This window comes from Oxyura jamaicensis, chromosome 19 (assembly GCF_011077185.1).
Source record: "Oxyura jamaicensis isolate SHBP4307 breed ruddy duck chromosome 19, BPBGC_Ojam_1.0, whole genome shotgun sequence".
NCBI lineage: Eukaryota > Metazoa > Chordata > Aves > Anseriformes > Anatidae > Oxyura > Oxyura jamaicensis.
The window spans coordinates 4,250,871-4,275,877 of NC_048911.1; the positions used below are offsets into that span (position 1 = coordinate 4,250,871).

General features: G+C 39.8%; 1 protein-coding gene across 1 annotated transcript; it reads right to left on the minus strand.

The window, feature by feature from the left end:
* Nucleotides 1-1,245: 1,245 nt before the first annotated feature.
* Nucleotides 1,246-23,629, minus strand: MYL10 (myosin light chain 10). Its single transcript, XM_035343451.1, has 7 exons — nucleotides 23,525-23,629; nucleotides 15,833-15,919; nucleotides 12,983-13,058; nucleotides 11,410-11,514; nucleotides 7,708-7,786; nucleotides 2,591-2,639; nucleotides 1,246-1,823 (listed from the first exon to the last, which is right to left on the minus strand). Exons 1-7 carry the CDS (start codon nucleotides 23,525-23,527, stop codon nucleotides 1,725-1,727), a joined length of 498 nt encoding a protein of 165 aa, XP_035199342.1. The 5' UTR covers nucleotides 23,528-23,629; the 3' UTR covers nucleotides 1,246-1,724.
* Between the last annotated feature and the right edge of the window lie 1,378 nt (nucleotides 23,630-25,007).

The window sequence follows — 25,007 nt, forward strand, 5'->3', positions numbered from 1 at the left end:
TGAAACAGGGGTAAGAGTTGTGCCCATACAGGAAAGCCTAGCTTCTGACAGATAAGTCAGAAGGTGGAAAAAGAAGTTATGCATTGCATTACACAGAGTTTCACTAGTCCCCAAAACGCAGTCAAGCTGCACACCCCGTAGGGAGGACCCAGAGGAGCACGCCATCATTTTAAATGTTACCAAGAAATGCCAAAGCCCTTTCCACATCTTCAGCAAGACTCATGCATAAAAGGGTCAAATTTTGGTTCTAGTTGTGTCCACCAATATTTTGCAGCAATCTTATTCTTTGTAGACACAATTAACTACTTTCACTAGAAAAACACTGTTATTACAGGAACATGTGGGGTGCTTCTGAACATAGGTGCAAGGGGAGAGATTTATTATGCCAACTCTGGGCATGTCCTTGCCAGGAGCCTTCTTGTTCCAATTTTCCCACATTACTGATGTGCACTGAGTGCAGGGCTTTGCTAGAAAAACAACAACAACAAAAAAAACACAGGTGGGGCTGAATGTCACCTCCTTAAGTCATGCAGATGCTGAAGCTGTTTCATTTAACTATTCTGCCTTTCCTGATGTGGGCAGAGTTTGACCTCTTGCCCTCAAGTTCTCTTTCTAGAAAGAGTATAAGAAATAGAAAAGAAGCAGCTTGTTACTCCATGTCTGTGGGACTGTTGTGCCAACAACACTGATGCAAAAGGAAACCATTTGCATTAGTTGTGAAAACAGCAGAAGCTTGTTTTACTTTGGCTGCAATGTCCTTCTGACTCCCACGCAGGAAGTTTTCGTGCAGTATTCCACATAGGCAGAAAATGTCCAATTCCTAGAAGTCCAAATACAAGAAACCATAGCCCATTTTAGAAGCTATGCTGATCTTGAATTATAAAAGTGAGAGATAGTTTCCTTTTATGTGTAACCCTGGGCTACAGTTCCTGAGTTCTCTTCTTGTATTTTCCCTAGACTGTGTGGCAAAACACATCCTTCCAATGTGTCCCTCACCTTTAAAACAAGGATCATAACCAACTGGTGAACGAACAAGCCCTTATTATTATTCCATGAACTTCCTTCAGACATAAAGATGCCTCTGAAGGGGGAAATTCTTTATTGCTGGTTTCTAAGAATGCCTAGGTAAATTTTGCTATGAGAAATATAGACACTGTTCCACTATTTCTGTTCTTTTGCACCAAAGCAAATGAAAGAAGTGGCTTATGAAACTGGACACATCACCGAGACAGTGAAGGCATATGGTGTATTCGCAAGAGCTTAATATTGTTTTATTTACACTTTCAGTGCAAGGGGCTGTGAAATGGAACAGAATTCTATTTACCAAATGCTCTTCCCAGTGCAGTAAGTTAGAGGATTTCTCAATTAGCACATGGAGCTTATGTATAAAAGACAAGAGGTTAAGCAACATTGCAGTGCCCAGTGGACCATCTGGTGAACATTAGGATTGTCAATAAATCACGAAAGCATCAGTTCATCAAGAAAATTCCATTTCAAACCACTGACACACACAAAAAAAGGGATGGGAAAAAAATCACAAAATTGGTATTTTCATCTTTTATAAAAACAGGAGCATTAAATAACTTTAATCTAATTTCAATTGTTTTATTGGTTCTCTTCTGATGACCACATGGCTTCACATACTGAATGTTTAGCCCTTTGTCTTGCACAGAAAAGCATAATGAAGTAACTTGGTGCATCATCGCAGGAGCTCAGCTTTCATTTTAGTCTTTCTCCTCACCATGGGTGATAACGTAACAGAGGTTCTTATAGTCAAGATTACCAGAGACATCTGGAGGGAAAGCAGCAAACATCTGGTTGATCTGCCAAGTGAACAGGAGATAAGTGTTACAAACATGGGACTGTGAGACAGCAACATGTACTGCTTTTCATTTTCAACCCAGTTCAGCTCACTTCTGGCCTGATTCATTAACCATTATGGAAAATTTTTCCCTGGTTTCATGTAAAATTGAAATAGGAACCAGGACAAAACTGGTTAGCACAGTCCTATTAGAATCCCCAAAAGTTCCCTATCAGAAAGAGCTTTCCCTAAAGTCCAGGTAAGTTCTGACTAAATATTGTACTCCAGTCTGCATTGCAGTCTGTTCCTGCCATGAACAAACTACACTCAATCTCTTCTTTTGAAAAGAAAGTCCCTCTAAATTCCTCCCAGCCAGCAGAATCCATGTTCAATCTCACACAAACCACAAAGTCAGTACCTCATTTCAGAACTCATTTCGGATTTCAAACAAAATAACTCTCACAGAAATGGAAAACAGATCACAGTCCCCACCCAAACGCATTTGAACTCTAGTAAATTCGTTGCCCAGCTCACCATAGGAAAGAACAGCAAGAGATAGGCCACGCTTACACTTGGATGGAAGTCCAAAGAATCTGTTTGACTTTGATTTAGCCATGGAGCTATTCAGAAGAGATGCTTTGAATTGTTCCTAATTGCTAGAGCTGGCATCAGCCTTCTCTCAGACTGGATTTGAGCTGATTTCATGCATTTAAAGAGGGGCAAGTGCATATGGCTGAGGAGTAGCTGGAGATGCATTCCTATTTTGAGTAAGGTAGAAAAGGTCCTTACCTCTTCTTGACTGAACCGGTCTGCCTGTGTCATAAGCATTTCTTTGATACTGTTCAAATAAAATGAAATAACCTGATTAAAGGGTGATAATGGCACATGACAATTCAGATGGCAAGATCCCTCCTAAAGTCGCATGAAAGAAAATCTGTGTGACCGCATAAATTAGAGCTGTTAATCCTTACATGATATTGTAAGAGATTTTCTGTGGGCACCCATCAGTGTCAATGCCTCGCTCTGCCAACTTATTTTGCTTTTGTGATATTTTATAGAGGTTTAAAATTGTTTAAGGATATTACCCTGATTGTAATACAGCAATTCTGTATGCTTATCTTAACCTAAAATGGTAGGTTTTCTCACTTGCTGTTTAAAGTTTGGATCACTTAACAAAAGCAAAAGAAAGAATATTTTCTGTAAAATCAGAGGATGAAAGGAACAGAGCATGAAATGAGAAAGAAGACTTGAAAGAGAACTCCAACAGCTATTCCAAATCATCATCTGAGAATCCCTTTATTTGCATGCAGTCATTCCCAGAGGAGACTGTGAAACTGTGTGAGACCTGTTGTATTTCATGGTACAACATCTTGATCTGGAGTTACAGAACTGTAACAAGGAGCTTATCCCACACACAATCTGCATCCCATGCAATTACATCAAAGAGAATATTTTTGGGACAGATCCTCAGCTGATTTGCACTCTGTTTTCAAACTCATTGTGGGAAGTCAGTTGAGCATGTAATTTTTTTAACCTAAATGTATAGGTGAATAGAAAAGCCAAGAAGAACAATTACTGCTTCCAGTCCAACCCCTTACATAAAATGTCTTTACATTTCACCCCGTTACATACTGAGGGCAGTGTATGTACAATATGTGAAAACATCCACCAGTATCAGCTCACTGATATCACAAAACCATCCCTTTCACTTGCACTGATAATTTCTCCTGTCTGTAGGAGAATTCCTATATTAATTCCAAAGATTTTGCATTCACATTGCAAACTCACAGTTTTTTTTGTTGTTGCTGTTCTTATCAAAGGTATTTACCAGGGCTTTTTCCAGATCAGTAAAACAGATTATAGATCAGTGATGACAAATGAACAGCCTGATGTACAAAAACAAAAGCTGAAACAAGTACAGAAATCTGTTTTAGTTTGTAGATTGGAAAAAAGGCTGCTTTTTTCTGAAGAACTGGTGTGGAGAGCGTACAATAGCTCTTCTGAAGACAGCCCTTTCTGTTTTTTAAAGTGAATATTTAAAAATAACTGCTTATAATAGAAATCATGCCTGCACAGGAACACTTTCATACAAGTAAAATTCACCTACTGTGGATGCAGATGTTCAGGCAAAGTAGTAACGCTTCCCTTCCTGCTTCCATACAGCATGCATCTTGAGTGAAACAAGTCACACAGATAAAAGTGTAATTCTGATGGCAAAGCTACAACTGTACTTCCTTGTATCTCTAACACACATATTTTTTTCCAGTAAAAAGCTACAACAAAGACATTTGCATAAGCGGCATATACACTTCTGAATCTCTTTCTTATTGATGTGAAGTACTACTTGGAAGGACACAAAGGGAAAACTGAAAAAGGAAGCTTATGCGTAATGAATAAGTACCTTACCCACAAGGACAAGCATGGAAATATTCAGGCAAGTTTGGGGAAATACTCTGAACTCACAGACAGGGCTTAAGCTATCGTATATGTTTTCCTTGCACTACTTTCCCATGTTCTTTTCTTAGCAGAGTCTTTCTTCACCTCTTTCTCTTATATTGCCATTTCTGTCTTGTTAGTTTGGTCATTTGTTATGTGACTGCATTTTTTGAAGGGGAATTCTCAGATGATCTCTGGTTGGGGGAGTAGAGAGATCATTCTCATCAGCATAAATTGATTATTGGATGTATGTGCACTGGGACAAACATCATTAGCAAATGTAAATAGGAAGTGTGATACAGGAAGGAGCTCGGTGAATAGAAGGAAGCACTTACAGCAATTTTGTCAGAAGTCACAAATAAGCTTCATCAGAAACAGGACTGAATTAAAAAGAGATCTGGGCGCGATGTGTCCTCTACTCACATGCTTAAAGTATTTAGGGGAAAAGAAAAGATCAAATATCTAATTATAATCTTCTGATGCATATCCCAGTAGGCTCTGGCACACTCACAAGGAAGAAGGACTGAGTTAAGGATCTATGCACATTTTCCATTATTTATTTTATAGGGAAATGAACACTCGCAATTTCCAAAGCTAGAGATTATGTGTTTTTTTCTTTCTTTCCTCATTTATCTTGTTTTCTTTTTTAAAGACTATTTGTTTCTCAAACAACAACAACAACAACAACAAAGTCTTCTGGGTAAAAAAGAATATCCATTTGCCTTGATGTGGGTGTCTAAATCTTATCTCTTGTCCTGCCTGACATCAGTTCCTTCTACAGAAACAAATATTTTGTTGCCTCCTTGTATTTTCAAAACATTTTTTAAATTATCTGTAAAATCTCTGGGACACTTTGTTATTCCCCTGGGATTTCCCTTCATACATTGTTTTCTCAGAAAATAAAAAAAATAAAAAAATAAAAAAAACACAGGTGAGTTACAATAAGCAGTTCTCTACAGCAATGATGAGAAACACCACTAGCTCAGTCAAATTAATTTCTAAAAGTCCAGAATGCATTTAAACTTTCTGGGTCCATTTTCCTCTGGTACAAATCTGTAAAGTTTTGTTGGCATCAGCATTAGACACAGTTGATGTTGGCTTGACTCACTTTGTCCAATGAATGGCATTTAGGACTGAATCATCTAACCTTTCCAAAAGCTATGCCAGTTTACACCAGCTGAGAATCTGACCTAAAGCATTTTCTCTTTTTGACATCATGCTATAGGAAGAAGTTTATGTGTGGTATAATGATGCAGACAAACAAAGTCTGTCATTGAACTTGGAATTAAGTTATAAACTCCTGGAGCTTCTGGAAAGGTTAGAAGACTCCATCACAGCTACCATCAGATGGACTAAGTGAGTCATTTCCAGACTAGAGGTGAAAACACGCAGAGGGAAGAGACATAAAAATCCCCAGAAGGATGTTAACTCCATGAAAATAAAAAGAAGTTCTGATTAAAAGGTCAACATGGCTGGTTTTGGAGAGGAACATTCCAGGATTTTTTTAATACGGAGAAATATTATTTATTAACATTAACTGTCATATTGAAAGGGTTGCATGATCCAACATAAAAATTATTTCAAAACCTTCAAATGCCTAAATTTTGGAAGCATATGAATAGAAGTTAAACCTCAAAGACATTCACGGAATTGATTTAATGGTTTGTTCTGTAATGATCAACATTACCCTCGGGTCTAATAAGTAAACATTATGCTCTGTTGTGGTGATGAACTAAAACAATTGTCTAATGTTAGCAGTGCAGTGGGGGTGGGAACAAGGTTGACCTTTTCCATCAAGGAAAAAAAAATGTATTTCTCTCTCATCTTTATTTTGGATTGTGATACTGCATTCCTAATTTGCCCCAAACTCCAACTGGCTTCCAGCATCCAAGGAATGTAGAACTGGATACAGGGTGGCAAGCTGGCAGATTTTGTGTGTGGTGCATTGTTACAGATAGTGGTGGGAAATATAACATTTCATGGGTTTTGTATCATCAGAAGTTTGTATTTCATGGTTGTGATTTCACTACCGTGTGATCTGGCCCATTAGGCAACAGGCTAAACTTTATTCTGATAATGTTTGAGTAACTTTTGGTGTATTATCCTGAGTGTTCTTCCCAAGCTGTTTGGACAGTGTTAACCCCAAAGCAAGCTGAACAACTGTTAACTCTATTCCTCCCACTTGTTTGCTACATCCACTTGTTGCATCTTGATTTAATTAATTTGGAAGTTCTTTAGTGAACTTGTTTTTTGGGGGGTTGGGATGGGTGGGGGGAGTATATTGCTTACCATAATAGGACTCTCATACCCACTGGGAATTAAGTGCCACTGCCATAGAAAAGCAAATTGGTAATGGAAAAATATATTGTACGTGACTTTCCTATTTTTAACTAACTTCATGAGACATTAGTAATTGCAGATACTGTGCTGGAAAACTCCACCTCAGAGGTTCTGGTAACAGGCTTAGTTTTCCTTTACCTTATCACAACATTAGCAGAATTTCTTGATGCAAATACAGCTTTGTAACTCATAGTTCTCTAATAAGCTTGCTATACGTACTGTGCTTTAGAAAACTTACCTGAACTGGCTGCTACATTAATAGTACAGACCCCACATTCACCAAGGAATTTCTGCATATGCATAAATTTAGGCACATAAAGCATTTCACTGGAGCCATAGGTCAGACCTCCTCATCCACTGCCCTGATTTGATATCATCTATCTCATTTACCTGAAGGCCTGCTTACACCATTTGGACAGTATAATGAGGATTTACATTTGTGCAATTAGCTCTTAAAGTCTTTTTACCCTGCTCTGTTGGTGTAACAAGTTACGAATACAAATTAAGTCCTGCCTCCTTATTTAAAGAATAGGTATATTGATAATAATTTTCATATTATTAATAGCATTATTTGCTTTTGCTCCCACTGTATCTAGTGGAAATTTACAGCAAATTGTTGTCTAGAAGCAGAAGGCTCAAGCAGTAAACATGTAACAAGGAAAATGTTCTTACTAAAACCATATCCCCGAGTTAATTAAATTGATCACTTTTTTTTTTTTTTTTTTTTAAGGGGAATAGCTTTCCCATTTTAGTCAAGCTCTCTGAGAGCTAGGCACCAGACATTCGTTTTAATTTTACATATGGAGTTAATCTACAAAGAGTCATGTGTTGATTTATATCCAGATCTTCAAAAAAGGCTATCTAATGGCCTACATGTGATTATATTTCCGTTGCCTCTTGCAATGTCTGAAGACAATAACATCTCTTTTTGGTATACAAATACATTCATACAATGGTCTAGTCTTTTAACTCTAGCTTACAAAGCTTGCCAGTTCCTCTGTCTCTTAAAATCCTATGAAAAATACAGCTTTTAAGGAGTACATTAAACTTGTACAATTACAACAACTACTACTACTACTATTATTATTATGTGATTATTATTATTATAAAAGAATTTTAGGTAAACTTACTAGTCTGCCTTTATGTGGCCTTTTCCTTCTGGGTCGAAAATCTTAAAAGCATTCAGAATGGTTTCTTCTGGGTCCGTGCCTAAAATTAATGAAATATAATTTAGAAGCCAGGGTGTATTTCTGTAGCTGCCGAGTACTTGCTATGTAATTGCGTTCACTGGAAAACAGAGCAAAATGGAGAATTCTGCAGTTGGAGGTTTGAAGACAAAGGTTCCTTAAGTCGGCAACATTTGTCATGTCAGATAAACAATAGAGGTGAATAGTTCAATGCTCAGAAGCTTAAAAATAATAACTCATATCTATTCTGTGTCTGCAGGAGAGAAAACTTCCAGGAACTGGTCTTCAATATCAGTACCCAGAGGATTAGTGGCTTTCAGAAGTGAAAATATAACAAACTGTTTCCCTCACTGGCTTCCTCTAATCTTGTACTGTATGTTCCCTGTAAAAACACTTTTGGATGTTACTTGTTCTTCACTATATAGAGAAGAGGTTATTCCCCGCAGTAAAGGAAATGGAGCTCAGCATAAAAATCTGAATGTCAATGGAACACAGTGGAAACAGGATGATCAATGTAAAATGGTCATTTGCTCTTATGTTTTGTAGCACACTTCCATTTAAGAATATCTTCATTAAGTAAGTGTTACTTATAGAAACAGGATGGTTTAAAGCACCAGACTGTTGCTCCAAGAGTTTCCTTCTGCTCTTAGCTGGGCCACAAACTTTTGGTATGACTTTAATTTCTCTGCTCCTCTGCTCCCAGCAATAAAATTATAGTAGCAGTCTTCTTTTTCTTCCATCCTTTATCTGCCCCATCTATTTAGACTGGGAAAAAAATGGGTCAGGGAATAGCTTTCACAGTGCCTTTGGCTGGGATTTTTGACTATTCTGTAGTACTGCAGATTCTGTGTATTCTTAATCACAATCAGTTTTTACCCACACCGAAAGATACCCTATTTACTCTCTTTTTGACTATTCCTCAGTATTTCAAAACATGATGGTAGCACAATGCAAACCATTATTCCTAACTTTAGGAAAACAAATTTAGCAGCAGGTATATTGACCCATGAAGTTACTTGGGATGCTGAAGTGTTGAAAGTGTGCTTAAAAAAGGGTAACTGTTGGAAGAATGTCATTACAATTTAAGTTTATATTCCAGCGTTTGACACAGAGAGAACCAGAACAGAACCCAGGCAAGGTTCTCTGCTCTAACAACTATATACATTCTTGACACCTCCTTAGTTTTCTTTGTAATCATAAGGATTAGTACTAGTATCCCAGGAGATATAATGGTCAATAAACCAAAGACTATATGGCCTCCTTCTTGTTATACACCGGCCGTGTATAGTCTTCTGCCAACCTGTAAGCAATGTATTCAATCTACAATGAATATATGATCAATACAATGAGGATTGGTGTTTAATGACTGTTTTAATAGTCCTTTGAACAGAAACTTCTCCCAGCTCTGAGGGAAGGTCTGCATTTTAAATAGTCACCACTGTGTGGGGGATTTTTTTTTTCTCCTTACTGTGTTTTACATTTTCTACTCTGTCATATCCTTGGACTTTGGCTTTGAAGAGAAGCAATGCAGCAGGCATTCTTTATTGATTAGCTGGTAAATAAAGTGGTTTCTTTGATGTGCGGCATCTCTGTTTTCTGTACAAATTGTATTATTCTGACTCCCTGTAGAAACAGCTCCATGTGGTTGGCATTAACATAAACTGAGTTTTGTTAGCTGTTCATCTGGCATCATAATCTCCATATACAAAGCTAAAGCTCGTCCCAAAATTCCCAGCTTCCCCTTTATGACAGAAATCAATTATAGCACAACAAATTTTACTTAGAAAGCACCTTTCACCAAATTCTCTGAGTGGTACTTAGCTAATAAAGAGTGTTGCAAAATTGCCATATCCACTTCCTCTAGCCTTTTCTCCCTTTCTAATTGCACTACAAAGGCTCTTCATCCCAATTAGTTTTGATTGGGAATGTGCAGTCTTTTGGCTCTGCTTCCTTTGCATGACAAACCCAACCAGAAGGGCATGACAAGCACAGCTGTGATTTTCCCTTCACCAAATGGAAATTAAAAAAAAAAAAAAAAAACAAAAAAAAACTCCTCCTCTGCTAGTAGCCAACTGGAAAGCTGCAGACAACAGGGGTATGCTTTACCATTCACCTTCTTGTGCTGGCACTGGTTTTAGGCCACACAATTGGCAGGGCTAGATTCTTTGCCAGCTTCAGCAATCATAAGAGACAAGAGGAAAGATGGGGATGGAGGAACAGCTTGTTTCCATGCTCTGTGCAACCATAAGCAACACAAATAGATAGGAATATGCAGCAGGGCACCCCTTTAGAAACCCACAGGAACACCCCATTAGAAACAGAAGAGCATGGAGAAGGGCATTACCTACATTGCCAGATGATATTCAGAATGTAAAGGTGCAGGTACCACTATGATTAAGACAGATCAATGTCTGAGTAATAAAATCTGCATCTCAATGTCAGTCTAGAACCTTCCCCGTCACCTCTTATTCTTCCCAGTCATGCTGTGTTCCTTATCAATAGTTTCTCTGAGGACTAGTTACATCAGTTCTTCCTTTCAGACCTCTCTATTTTCTATTCCGAGGGTAAAAAGCCCTTCTTTGAAATTGTGTATAAAGCCAGAGGCCAGCGGCAATACAATAAATGATTTTTTTTTAAGAAGAGGTGATCAGATGTTTCCTTTTTTCTATTCATTTTTATTTGTGTTATCTTCATAATTTTTACCCCAAGAAAGAGTAAAGAGGGAAGAGAGAATCACATAATATTCGTTGTTTTAACAGTCTTCTGGAATGTGCTTGACTAAGGCCAACTACCTTGCTCTGAAGGTCAAGGCTTTCACCTATCTCTAATTCATACAGGAAGATGACTAGAGGGTTTTCTTGGCTTCACACTCCCTGTTTTGCAGTTTCCAGCCATATAAACGATATAACTAAATTACTAGCTTCCACACAGAATTTAGTACCAACAATTTCTGAACTCCCTACAGTCATTTATATATATTCCCTGGCAATGGGCCAAATTCCTCTCTGTTATCATTCTAAATCCACTGAGATTAAATTAGACCAATTTATCCATTCATTAGGAGTTATTCAGCAAAATCTTCATTCAACTTAAGCCAATAGCTTAATTACCATTGACCTCAGGTGAAACCAACCCTGGGCTACTGGGTTACTACTGTAACAGAAAATGAAGGAAGACCATGCTGCTTCTTCATGGCATTTAACTGCAAGGATAGGTCAGAGGCCATGTTCACATTATGAGTCAAAGGAGTTCAGAAAAGTTTTCACAGAATATTGAGGATAGTTTTAAACCAGTTAATACTGGGAATAATACCAGTACAGCATGAGCGATGGACTTCGGCCTAGAACCCGCAGATCGTGAATAACTCTTCTGCACTGAGCTCCAGGCTGCCATGATTTCATTACTTTCTAGACCTCAGTTTGCCACTTTCATGTTAGCTTATGCAAACTGAAATCACACCTTTGAATTGTCCTCTGGACTGTCTCTCAGCCTTTTCATACTTCATCTCTGTCTGCAAAACTGGAGATCACTCCTTGCCTTTAAGCATTGTTCTGTGGATACATTATTATAATTTGCAAGGTGCTGAGATATTTCAGTGCTGAGGATCTTTGACAGATACCTCTCCAATCCCCCAAAGGTACTTACCTTTCAGCTTTTCCCCAAACATAGTAAGAAAGACAGTGAAGTTAATAGGACCTGGCGCCTCCTTTACCATGTCTTCTAGCTCTTCATTCTTGACATTCAGACGACCTGCAGCAGAGATCATTTTTCATAATAAATCACAAATTGTGTTTCAAAAAATTATTCCCATTCATCTCCTCCCACTGGGGAGCTCAGGGCTCTCTGCAACTTTGCTAATAACATGGTAGAACGCAACTCCAGAGTACTCCAATGTATTCTGAGTTGCAATACAGAGTTGGCTCTGAGATCAAAGGGTGACTGAAGGAGTAAGAGGGATAAATGATACAGAGCTGGCCAGCAGCAGACCAAAGAAGGGGCCACTTCCAAATACATTGTTTTGCTGTTTGTTTTTGTTTTTGTTTTTATTGCCTCAGGTGAAATACAGACCCCATTGTTATTAATATAGCAGAGTTCCAAGTGACTGAAGTATATCCAAGGTCTCAGACTTTGCCCTCCTGTATATTGAGATGCCTTTGTGCATAGAGGGCGGATGGATGAGCTGAGTAGTCCTATCCCCTCCCCATCCTTGTGCTGGACTACTGATGAGAATTTAGAACCTGGCATCTCTGCTCAAATTGAGTGGTAATTTGCTGTGACTGTACTTTATAGGCATTGAAGGGCTTCACTGAACATGAAGGATAGCAGAACTTGGCCTTAAGAAATAAATATTTCAGGGTAACAGTAGCTACAGGCCAAAGTTGGCAAACCCCTTTGTCACAATAAAGAGTTCAGGAGCTTCTGCTCTTTGCACTGACTCTGCTGCAGTCTGATTCCACCCCAGGGAGCACTAGAGATTCTTATCAAACTCTTTTTAATAAGATCCAGATGGCAAAAGCCCAAATGCCTACATCACTGTTCAAGCCTCAAATGTTGTAATATGGATGGAGCTTCAGGTTTGGGTTCCTGAACATTGTGATTTTTCTTTTTCTTGGGATGATTTTTTTTCAATCTGCTTGATGTTATCACGATTATAAGGCACATGAAATGGACAATACCTAATCTCATGACATGCACATTCCACCCCACATCAATGCACAACAGCAGAGAACCTCACATGAAGTCTTCCTACTTTTGTGTGGGCAGAGGGGCAGCTAGTCCATGACAAGAACGTTAATTGGTAGATACTGCATGGCTCCTAGATAATAAAGGTGCAGCTTGTGAAGTGTGGATTCAGAGGCTAATCAGAAATGCCTGGCATGGACCCCTACTTGGGTGGGCTTTTTGTGAAATACTTGCAGGGGAGGGATCAGTGCCTTTGGACAGCTGCCAGCTGCATAGCTCTGTAGCACCCGCCAGTGAGTCCCAGAGAGACTTTCATTCAGCATCTGAACGAGGCTGCTCAGGAGACTTCCCAGCTGGACCTATGTAGTCAAGATAGCAACTACTATAGAGGAGGAGGATCAAACTGAACAGGTTTCCTTTTGCCTCCTATGTATCTCATTAATTCCCTCACTGTAATTCTAACACAAACTTTTATTATGTGCTTGAAATGTAAACTGCATTTCTGTTAGGTATTTCTTTATCACTACCAGCTTACCTAGTGCAGCAAACGTGTCTCTCAAGTCTGCTTTGTCAATAAAGCCATCCCTGTTCTGATCCATGATGGTAAAAGCCTGTTGGAACAAGAGGGGCAATGTATTGCCATTGTCATGTTGCACTGGAGAGTGCTACAACCACACATACCAATACAGAGGGGTGTTATATTCATGCTGTAGAGAATATTTAACTTCCTTTGATTCTTCCATAACATGCCACATCATTGCACTTTCCTCACTTTCAACACATTACTGTATTTTGGCAAGGGGCTTAATTAAACCCACCCAAACTTCTTCTTACTAAATTAATGCTCAGTGCAGCATGTAGCTGGGCTGAAGCCAGTGCTGGCAGCTCCAGCCATTCAGGCCTTAACCCATAAAAGCTTGAATTAGGGAGGTTTTAGTCCTTTCCCATATCTCATTCCTTTGTGCAGCTATCATATTTTGTAAAACATTTAATTACTGTAGGTATCTCTCTGCTATTGAGCAAAATTCAATTTCTTCTGGGCCTCAGAATGATCCTTCATACAGAGATAGCTCAATTTTCAGAAGCACAGAGAAACGTATGTTTCCTAGTATTATTTATTCATAGTTTGTTTCTCTTTCCAATAAATAGTATCCTTCAGGTTGACCTTGATATGTTGACCTTAAGTACTCTTTGTCAGGCAAAATTTAACTTCTTATAGAAAAAAAAAAACAAACAAGCAAACAACAAAAAAAAATTGTTACCAGCCAGCTAACTGCCTATCTGCCTGTCTATTTACCTATTTTCATGCCTGTCTATTTGCTGCTATCACACTTTTAATGTTTCATTGATTTTGAAAGATTTTAATGACCTAAAATTCCCCTGCATATACTATGGGGAGTATTAGTAGAACCAGGCACGTCTCTGAAACTGGTTATCTGTCAGACATGCACATCAATAGGAGACCGTATCTTTACAATGATCAGGAATTGTTTTTATTTCAGGATTATTACAAAAAAAAAAAAAAAAAAAAAAAAAAAATCAAAAATTAAAATACAGCTAGTCCACTGCAGTTACAGTAACTTTCAGAGTTTTAAAATCCACTGAACACAGGCTGTACTTCTTTCCATGATCACATTATATCAACATATCTTCATTCAGTTTTACCTCCAGTTTCTTTCAAAGCCCCACTGCTCACATTCCAGTTTGCCCGTGTGATTACTTGCAGCATGCATGTTCATAACCCTTCATTTACCTGCCAAGCCATCACCTAATAAAAAATTAAGCCCAACTCTTTATAGTTGCTTTCCTTCCTTTTTGGGGGAGGCTTGCTTTAAACGATGATTAAGCATCCCCATAATCTGGAAGCAAAACAGAATGAAATATGAAGAGCAAAGCAGAGCCCAACAAGCTCACAGAAGAGAGGAAGAGTTTTAGCTACGTATCTTAATGAAGGAACTTAAAATAACATAATAATGGCAATGCTGATACATTTTCTAGTGAGATGATTGAAATCTCTAAGTAAAACTGTTCTGATAAAAAACTTTTTAGCCAAACTTTGTTCCAAGTAGGCAGTCTTTAGACACAACATGGTCTTGGTTTTCATTGGACCACTCCACTGCCTTGTGACTTTGCCATCATTCTGCCTCCATTCTCCCAGGAGTGTTCTAAGTATTAGCTTATTTAGAGTAGTTCAAAACCAGCATTCTGACCAATTCTTTTTAATGGCAGGTCTTAAACAGTAGTCCTTGAAGAGAATAAAACTGGTTGTTCACAGGATGCTGATAAGAGGTGGGAGAAGAGTGTTAATAAACATGTTCCCATTAATTTGGGAAAAGGTTAGTGGTTTCAATTAGTTTACCTGGGCCATACCTACAATACCTTGTATAGGTTTTTAGTCTCATTCACCACTGAGCATTACTGGGGGGAATCCTCATGAAAAGTAAATTTGAAATTCACGTGCACAAAATGAAGCAGTATGTATCACATTGGAAATTGCTATGGAGACGTGAGTTAGCAAAAAATTAGGAAAAAAAGTGTAATTAAAAGGACAAATCAGTGGAAAATGTGATGGCCTCACAGATGTTCTAAAATGCCCACTCAAGAATAGAGCCTAAACTTATCAAGCAAATTATCTCTCTTCAATTATGCATCAGCTTTTATGCCCATTAGATTGGCCTCATCACAGGTAACTGATCAAAGAATCCATAATGCATGGTAATACCAAATTTTGGGGGAGCCAGAAGATGCTTAATTAGTTAACCTCAACATGTTGTTTTGGTTTATGGGCATTTATGGAGAAAGTTGGCTGAGGGCTTCTTGGTATTTTTGTTTCTAGTTTGTGGGCAGTATTAGATGGGCACAGAAGAATATTTCTATTGCTGTTGTGGAACAGTCCACTAATTAATGCCCTGGTTCAGTACAACATCTTCATTCAGGATTATACTTAAGCATGCAAGACAATTCTTATTTAAAATAGCACTTAAACTTAACTTTAAAAATGTGCTCAAATGTTTTCCTGAATTAGGGCTAAAGTGGATTAGATAATAATTTTCTTTTCTTTTCTTTCTCTTTCTTTTTCTTTTTTTTTTTTTCTTTTTTTTTTTTTTTGGTGCTCAGGAGTTTTTCAAAATAAACCTAGAACTTGAAAAAGGAGAGAGAGGGAGGGAGGGACAGAATGAAGGAAAGAAAGACTGAAAGAAAGAATGAAGGAAAGAGCAAACACACAAGGAAAATGATATACTAGCCAAAACCACAGAGATGATTCAGAAAACAACTGTGTGTTCTATTAAAGCAGATGGAGAACTGAATAAGGATTACAAACAGAACCTATGTTATTCATTAGCAATGACAGGAGACTATAGAGAACAGCAGAACAGTGACCAACCTCTTTGAACTCCTGGATCTGGGTTTGTTCAAACATAGAGAATACATTGGAACCACCTTCTATCTTCTTCTTTGCCTTTTTTGGAGCCTGTGATACAAATAAGAAGGTTAAATATATATTACTTTGTCTGGTAAGCACCCATGAAAACAAATTCCATTTTTAACAGAAGGTAAAATATATGCAGGCAAGTAATACAAGAAGCTTGTTTGTTTGTTTTTGTTTTGTTTTGATTCAATACACAACATATATACATACCTTAAAAATGTGATAAAATATGCTGCTTTAGTTACAGCTGAACCTCGCATTGAGGGTTTTTGCCATTTCCGTGCTCTTGCCTGGAACCTGACAGCTCGTTTAAGCAAGGACAGCTTGTCACTGTGCTGCTGTAAAAGCGGTGAGGGACCCAAAGGGTGATTCTGAATAACACAGCTGGGCCACTGCTTGTTCCTTGGGTAGGGTCACCTGCACCAGCCCATTTGACACAGGACACTACTCCCTTCTTCTGCACTGGCTTTGCAGAGCTTCGCAATATGGGAGGAGTGATATAAGCTTATAGCTTCCCATGGAGATAGAAGGTCAATTTCCAATCTGCTGTTCTCAAGAAATACAAGCAGTTCAAGTAAGTCCCTGTATGAACTCTTTCTTCCCAGTTCCCATGTGTGGACGGGCAGCCAGACTCAGAATCAGGCCCTGCATGAAGACTCACCTCAGGGACTATAAAGGGAAGTGATATCGATTCTAACTGACAGAAAGGTTTAGAAGAAACTTTGTCTTGGTCTCTGTCTGGACCAACACTGAACAAACTCTTCCTATTTGGAACGCCTTCTACACTTGGAGAAGAGTCTATATACTTGCACCAGCCTACGATACTGCACTACATTGCCTTACTAGCCCATACAATTATACTACTTAAGACAGTTATCATCAATAAAAGGTAGGGCTTACTTTTATCACTGTTCTATAGTCAGAAGACTGAGACATGGAAAGACTGGGGAGCCCTACAACGTTATCAAAGAATCTAATGCTCAATAAAAATCAGTCAGAACTAGACATCATTATGTACCTTTGAATAAGGGCCCAACCAGCTTGCCTAAGACAATACAGTTTTTGTTTTGCAGTGAAGAATAAAACCTGTGATTCCTACGGATTACAGAAATGTTATAACCACAGCATTATCCTTACTTGGGGCAAGATAATGAACTACACTGCCTTTTGAATTCCCTTCCAGATAGATTATTCTTTTCTTTATCATTCCTACTTTTAAACTTCATCATCATAGTCCCACCTGGTTCTCTTGTCATGGAAAATTAGTCTTACTTAGTTTGGGCTATTCTGCATGAAACAGAAGGGAACTTCTACTGTCTCCTTTCATCAAAATAAAAAAGCCTATGAAAGTTCAAATTCAATACTGATTTCAAATATCCTGAGGAGCACAGCAGCTCAAGGAAATATTCCCACTTGACTCTGTTTGAAGTATACATTGTCTGATCAATTTAATTTGCCAGGCAGATTTCCACGCTCAGCCATCCTGCTTTAGATCCCAGGTTGAAAATTAGGGCTGTGGTAGACATTCACCCACAAGTCCATACTCCAGACCTGTCAATCTCTAATCAGCTAATGCAAAGCAGTAAAATCTGGACATAGGAATGGAAATGGAAAAAGGAAAAAAAAAAAAGTGTTTGTAGTGAGGATAAAAATAAGGATAGAATGCCACCACAGACACGGAAAAAAGAAACAAAAAAGTGGATAAGTGGAATATTTAATGAACATAGAAATATTGATTTTGGAATAAACAGATTCCCTCCTCCTCCCACACATGAAATAAGTGTTATTCTGAGCAGTAACGGGCAATCGTCCACATAACGTGAGGTGCCTAGTGGAGATTTTCAGCACTTCCAGACTGACTGGAAATATTAAGGACAATCCTAAGTATTTACAATGTATTTGTTCCCCGAGGTAAAAAGAAAGCAGATGTTACCCAGTGAAATGTATTGCAAACTGTCTGGGGGAACTGACCACATGGCACAAGTCTGGCCCCAGCCTTTACAGATGGGGTAGTAAAACCGCTTCTCCTGTGGTCATGTAGCTGGTCTTTATGAAGACAAAACATGCTGCACCGTTCTCATGCTCTGCTCTGCTGTGACCAAATACAGCATCCACGTTCAGCACGATAAACTCCCCATGACAGCAAGCAACCTGCATCTTTTTAAACTAGCGCCGCGATGAAGGACAGTGGACTGCAGCTCCGGGTTTTGTTAGCTTGAAACGCCAAACGCTGGTAATACCTCCATTATTCCTCAGCTTAATGGGTTCTCTCTGCTTTAAGGCTTTAAGCAAGTATTGTAGCTGTAAGAAAGGATCAGACAAACCCAAAAGCTGTGGCTCATTATCTATTAGAAACAGACTGTCAAAAAAAAAAAAAAAAAAGAAAAAAAAAACTTTTCTAAATTAGTGAAGTCCTATTCAAGGCGAAAGAGATTGAAAGAGATTGAAGATTATTTATTCAGAGGACAATCACCATACCCAGCGAAATTCATCCCAGCACGATATTTGTTCGTTGCTTCTCTCTGGTTAGTCATCTCCAGGGATGATAAAGGAGACCAGTGCCCATGTGGCTTGATCTATCTTTAGTTTTTCTGTTGAAGCTCTGGGCGTGGATCCTATTTCTGATCTACTCACTTGTGGAATGGGGCTGAGACCACCAATACATTTCACAGGGGCCAACAAACAGCTGTCAAATGGGAATGGCTTTCCATCACTGGTTTCAAGCTAAGTATTTTGGTATCTTGGATTATCAGTCTTCTATCTTTTTGAATATGCAGTGTCGGGAATGTAATTTATCTGCTCTAAAACCTTGGGAGTTCATAATCACAGAAAGAAACTGCAAATTGGTTCTGCATGCCTGGTGAATAGGAAGGTGGCGTGAAGAGCAAGGTTGAGAGAGAAGGAGGTGGTGCAGGCACAGAGAACAGTACATTGCCACTGCTCTTCTGGTGGATCAAACTAAAAACAGCTCTAGGAGAATGGAAATAGGTCTGTGCCACTGCCTAACAACTACAAACACTCCAGATTTTTTTAATGAATAGAACCAGGATTCTGAGCCTGGAGTATCTCTCTTAAAGAATTATATGGCAAAAAGGGCAACACAGAACTGAGCAAACCAGGTTTCTAAACTGTCGAGGATTTAGTAGGTGACCTACCGAGGAGCAAGTGGGTGACTGATACATGATTGCTGTCTGCCTTGATTTCCCCATTTGTAAAATGCAAAGTGTACTGAGCGGCACTTTGTGATGATAGCTGCTCTATCTTTGCAACATGTGCTTTGAGACTGACATACAAAATGTGCCAGATGAGAAACTGAAGAGCTGAGGGTCCCCTGGGCTCAGATTCCAAGGCCTCAATAGCACAGCAGTGGGAAGAATGTTGCAACAACTGAACAAGCCTATTAATATTCCTGCCTGAGTGTATTAATCATTCCATTGTGAAGAAAACAACACTTCACTTCAGAAGAGAAACCGCAGGCTTGTCGCATATCACTCATTTGTCTTACTAATGTTAGCACTCTCTCAATTAGCCTGGATTTTAAAGGGTCTTTTTTATGTTTAGTTTTTTTTTTTTTTTTTTAGAAACCTTAAATGAAAAATGGAGCCGTACCAAAATTTGGTCCCAAGAAAACTCTGTTTAACCAGGCACTGGCTCCGAGTGGAGTTCCCTTCACTGAGGTTCCTTACATTTCTGCTGTCTGGCAGTGCCGGGAGCTGGGCAGAACAAGGGCAGTGCAGTGGCACAGGCAGGCAGAAACAAGGAGTGCACGCTGCCCTTGCCTCTGTGGATAGAAGAGTCAGGATTCATTTTCTATATGTAGTTGGGAGGTGAGGGTTATATTCAAGTGCATCAGAGTGAACAAATCTCTTGATTTCAGGGTAATCTACAAAGAGAAGCTGGCAGAGAATCACTTTATGTCTCTATATGCAGAGGAGAAAAGAGCTGAAAATACTCGGTTCTTACTTCAGAACATGAGGCCTTGTTTTCCCTGACAAATTCACAAAAGGCTGGAGCTACGGTAATTCACAACACCAGAGATACAAGGGAAGTGACGCTGAATTACTGCAGAACTTTACCATCACAGCCCCTTGTGACCTCTGAGGAGGTCAGCTCCTTGTTTCGACCACCATGCCCTCAAAAACTCAGAAAATACTTTAAATAACTAAAGACAGCATGGCTTGACGGCCCAGACAGCCTAAGTTTAAAAAAAAAAAAAAAAAAAAAAAAAAAGGCAGAAAGAGTTCCCCACTTATTGTGTTTTTGTCGTCTTTTTTCCCCCCTTTTTTTGGCAAAGAAGACACCAACCCTTTCCACTGCTGGACAAGCAGTTCTCCTGGGAGGGAGTTCTTCAGAGAAAACCAGCAGCTCTCTATTAAGAGCCTGATTCTGTTGTCTTGTACCTTTATGGGCTCATTCAGCCCAGGGCAAACTAGACTTAAAATATTAACAGCTTTAAATTGCATTGTTTCTCATTTTATACTTCCTTCCTTGGCAACTACGTCTGTGACTACAGAAAAGACAGACTCATCCATCATCTCTCTCAGATTGCGTCCCCCACTGTGATCCACAGTATGATGTTAACTCCGAGTTACTATTACTTTTTCATCCATCATGATCTCGCCTTAGTTTTCATCTGCTCTGGAATCTCAGTACTGACATTTCCTGTCTTTGAATTTTGGTTATCACTGAATCCAGCTTCCGAATCAAGTTACATCTTAAACCCATCCGAGGGATTTTTGCAGCACTGGGCAGGATTGTTGTTATTATTGTCACACCAGTTTGCTCTGCTGCAATCATTTACATTGCATCTGCACCAAATCCCCTGCCATGGCAAAGCCTTTTTTTTTTTTTTTTGTATGGTTTAGGTCTTTTCATGGCAGGTGAGCAGCATATGGGCAGCCCGAGTGCATGCCTTTCAGGGAACAGTCTAGAGGAGTAAGCAACATAAACTGCTCTAAGGGCACAATTTGCATTTCAAACAGGCAACAGCCTCAGATCATTCAAATAAAAACCCACGTTATCAGAACTGAGAAACACAAGATCTTTTTATTGCCTACTCCGCACTGGCAGACAGAGCCCTCCCTTCTCATCCTCACTCCATTGTGTATGTAGTCCCGGCCTCCCACACACCCACACAGACACACACACCTTTGATCCCTGCTAGATACAAAAATCTGTTGGACTGCATCCTCCCAGCTTCACGCTCCTGCACACCGCAGCATTCTCCTTTGCCCCACATAAAACCCCTTTCCAATCAGGCTCCTTTTTCCCCTTGCATATATACACAGCGAGGACATGATGTGTCCCAAAACTTCTCTGTGAGCAGCAGATAACCTCTCCAGCCGTGGACTGCTCAACCTCTGCGACCCAGAGTTCACCAACCGCTTTCCCCACCCTACAGATTTTTCTTTGGCATACACATATCCTCCTCCTGTGTGTAAACAGATAGTAGTCCCTCCCCGCCACAGTCCCCTGCGCTCGCAGGCACACGCTGACGTGCACGCACGGCAGTGTGCATGTGCAGATGCATACGCACACACTTCAGCGGCTGAACAACAGGCCACATTTCCAGCTAGTGAAATCAGCATTGCTTCGCTGAGGTCAGTGCTTGTTTCAGTACAGGTGGTACGTTCCAGACAGCAGAGCAGGCTGCAAAACACATTTGATCAGAATGCAATCTATTTTTGGGTACTCGGCTCCCTTCGGCATACAGAATTTGCTGCAAAGTGTCACTTGAACTGAATAAACACCGAAATGTTTCAGGAATATGAAAACCCCTTCCCTCTCCCTCCTTCTGCCTCTCCTCTTCCCTCCTTTCCCTCCATCAGCGCAGTGCATGTGGAGACATTACAGGCTCGACTTCACTGAAATTCCCTGGAATTAGCGGAGAGCAATAGACAGTTCTCAGAACTCCATTCCATAACACTTGTGTGGTCTGCTCTTGTTAGAAATTATCTCCCTGAACCCTGCCTCTCTCATTCTCATCAGCCCTGTATGTCAGAGCCTAGTAGCACTGCCTGACTTGTAATTATTTTTTACTATGCTGCTTTGTCTGCACTAATCCTTTGAAAGTAGCTTTACTGCACATCTGAAATATTATGATGCTATAAAACCTCTGTAATATTTATAAATCCCTTAAGACATCATAAAGAGAGAAAAAAACCTCCCCACAGAGTTCATCTAGCATAATTACATATACATTTCCCTCTGATTAATAAAAAATGATCACTTCCTTATGTAAAGATATTCTTCAGCTTTCTTTCATTAAGGCTATTTTTTTCTTTCCATGTTAAATCTGTTTCATGTGTCCCTGTATGGTAAGGTACCTCAGAAGATATTTTCCCAAAACAAAAGGCACAATGAAAGGAACCGTCACAGAGAATCATCAGTTGAACTGGGAGTGAGGAAACAGCACAGTCTTTCACTGCATTTTGACATCTCCCAACTTGAGCAATTTCACCGCAGAATGTCCTGAAATATCCTAAAACCTCAAGCAGCGTGGTGTGTCGTTTCACTGAACAGGAGGGAAGAGAACTGGTAAATAGTAAAAGAGAAAAATAAAGAAAAAAAAGAAGGGAAAAAAAGACCCAGCACTTGCCCACCCTCACCACAAAGCGCCTGGCATAGGCTTTACCAAAGCTAATTAAAGGGAAACCTGTAAATCCACAACTGAAGAAGTCACTTTCCACTTCTAAACCAGTGCTAAAGAACATGATTAGTGACTGGCATGGTGAGCGTGCAACCATTTACACAGGGATTGCACAAACGGAACTTGGATCCTAGTTTTGTGTGCGTATTTCAGAATGAATTTGAACGTGGTGTTATCCTGCTCAGAACAGCACTCGGATCACATTTGTCACCTGTTTAAATAGGATCAGGTGTGAACTAAGCTTTGAGAAAGCTTTTCATATACAGCTCCCTCTGCAGTGTTCTCCAGAATCAAATACTCTATGGCCTGAGGGAGCCACTGGGCAGCACTACTCTAAGACAACCTGAAAAGGACCTGCAAAAAAGAAGAAAAATAAGAGAAAATCACTTTTTTTTTTTTTTTTTTTTTTAATATTGTAGTCATTCGTCTGAATTTGCAAAAACAAAGATTGAGCCCAGTCTACCTGCTGTCCCTTAGGCAGGATTTTTTTGCTCCTCGGAATCACATCAAATGCACCTTTGGTGCAGAGGTGACTGCTTGAGTTCGAGCTAAAAGCCAACAGTGAGCAAAGTAAAGGTAAGACAAAGAAATCTCTGCAGTACTTCCTATTTCTCCCCTGTCTCAAGAGCAATACAATTAAAATTATAGAGAGATCCCTCTCCCTTACTCCCCATCACGCCGTAGCAGACCTTAGCACTAATTAACACCAGACATGCCAATCACTGCTTGCCCTAGTGAATTAGTCTGGGAAAGAGATGCACCAACTCTTCCCTTCAGCAAGTGCATCTGTGTTCCCTACCTTACTCGTTTGTTAAACATGTGCAGAAAAGTCTTTGGAAGTTCACAGATCACTCTTGGATGTACCTTCACTGTGGATGTGGTACTAAGTGTGAGATTTCATGGAGTCCAGTATGACCATCACTGCTCTGCTAGAACTGCTACAGTCAGAAAGAAATACAGACCACTAAAATGACAGACACGGAAAGAATAAAACCTACCATGTTGCTGCTGCTCCTTCCGTTCCTTCTCTGCCAACTAGTCAGCCAGCAAACACAATGCCAATTGTCTCTTTATATAGTGTCACCAAGGAACAAAAATATGCCTGCTCCAAGTTTAGACAATAGATGTAAGATTGGAAAAGTGCAGTAATTGGATCCCAATACCATTCCAAGCATCTGTTCCATGCACGGCTTTAGCTTTCACAGAAATAATGCAGCAGATAAGTAGAGTAGGCAGTTGGGATACACTTGTACAGCGCTTACAATAAGCTACAGCTGAAGGGACTTTCCCGTGTACTTCTAAGTAATGAGCACAGGGCATGCACTGAAAAGATCTTAAGTGGACACGGCATCCTGAAAAAACAGAAAGAAAAACACACTCCTTGAGAAAATGCAGAAGAAGCTAGCAGTAAATGCCAGGCACTAAGATACCCCGTTGCTCCAGAGCATGGTGCACACATTCAGAGCTCAAGAAAAATGACTGAGGTTTTGTATAGGTGCAGCTGGAACTGGGAGGCATGCCGGAAAGCCCGGCTCTGCAGGTGCCAATAAAGAGAGGCAGATCAAGCCTTTTTTCCCTGAATCTATCATGCAGTCCAAAAGTTCAGGGTCTAGCTACTGCTGCAATCTGATGGACAGTTGTGAACTCCAAAGCATGAAACGCAGTCATGTAGCAATGCGTATGGAGTTGTGAGCAGGAGAAAACAGACGGCAGCAGAGGAAACACAAGAGCTGTGTCTCCCAGGGAATGCTCGTGGCCATTAATGCATACACATTCCATCTGATCCATTAATCCTGTTTGATTTATATTTGATTTCTGTATAACAATGGGCCAGAACACTAACCGGTACAAACTGGCACAGAAGTGAAATCGTATTTCCTAAAGGTTTAAGATGTGTCTGTGAGAGTATCTAAACAGGACAACCGGTGCATTAAAAACAGCAGCAACAGCAGGTATTTCAGGAACATGCACTGGCATCTGAAATACATGTCTGCATCAGTCACACTGACCTTGATTCCGGAAAGTTGTTAACCAATTAACTGAACTTTGAGACAGATATCCATTTAACTATCTAGCTGAACAAAGACCTTGTTCTTTCCCCAGGTCCAGCCCCTTGCAGTGCTGTCATCTCTAATCTTAGATTTGACTGCATGCTCTTCAGGGCAAGGACGGTTTTAGCTGTTGTGAAGTACCTCGAACACCTACAGGGCTAACTAAGTAATAAATAAGCACAAGACAATTCCTCTGGCTTTAGCAAAATTGTCTTGGTTGCAAGCTGGAAGTTAGCCTCGTGTGCGTTGTTCTGACTTCAGCGGCAGTACACCATTACCTCGTGTAATGCAGCATAAACGTAAACCCCGCGGTCCACTTGCCTGCAACTGCCCAGCTGATAGCAGTTGTGTTTGCATATTAGATTGAGCTTGGTAATCTGAAAAACTGAAAGGGAATTTTGGGGGAAATCTTAGGGAATTTGATGGGTTT

Excerpts from the sequence above, each read along its gene's own strand:
- MYL10 (XM_035343451.1), bottom strand. Across the intron at positions 11,515-12,982 it reads AGACACGTTTGCTGCACTAG|GTCGTCTGAATGTCAAGAAT; the intron begins GTAAGCTGGTAG and ends TCTCTGCTGCAG. Across the intron at positions 2,640-7,707 it reads GGCCACATAAAGGCAGACTA|TATCAAAGAAATGCTTATGA; the intron begins GTAAGTTTACCT and ends TTATTTGAACAG.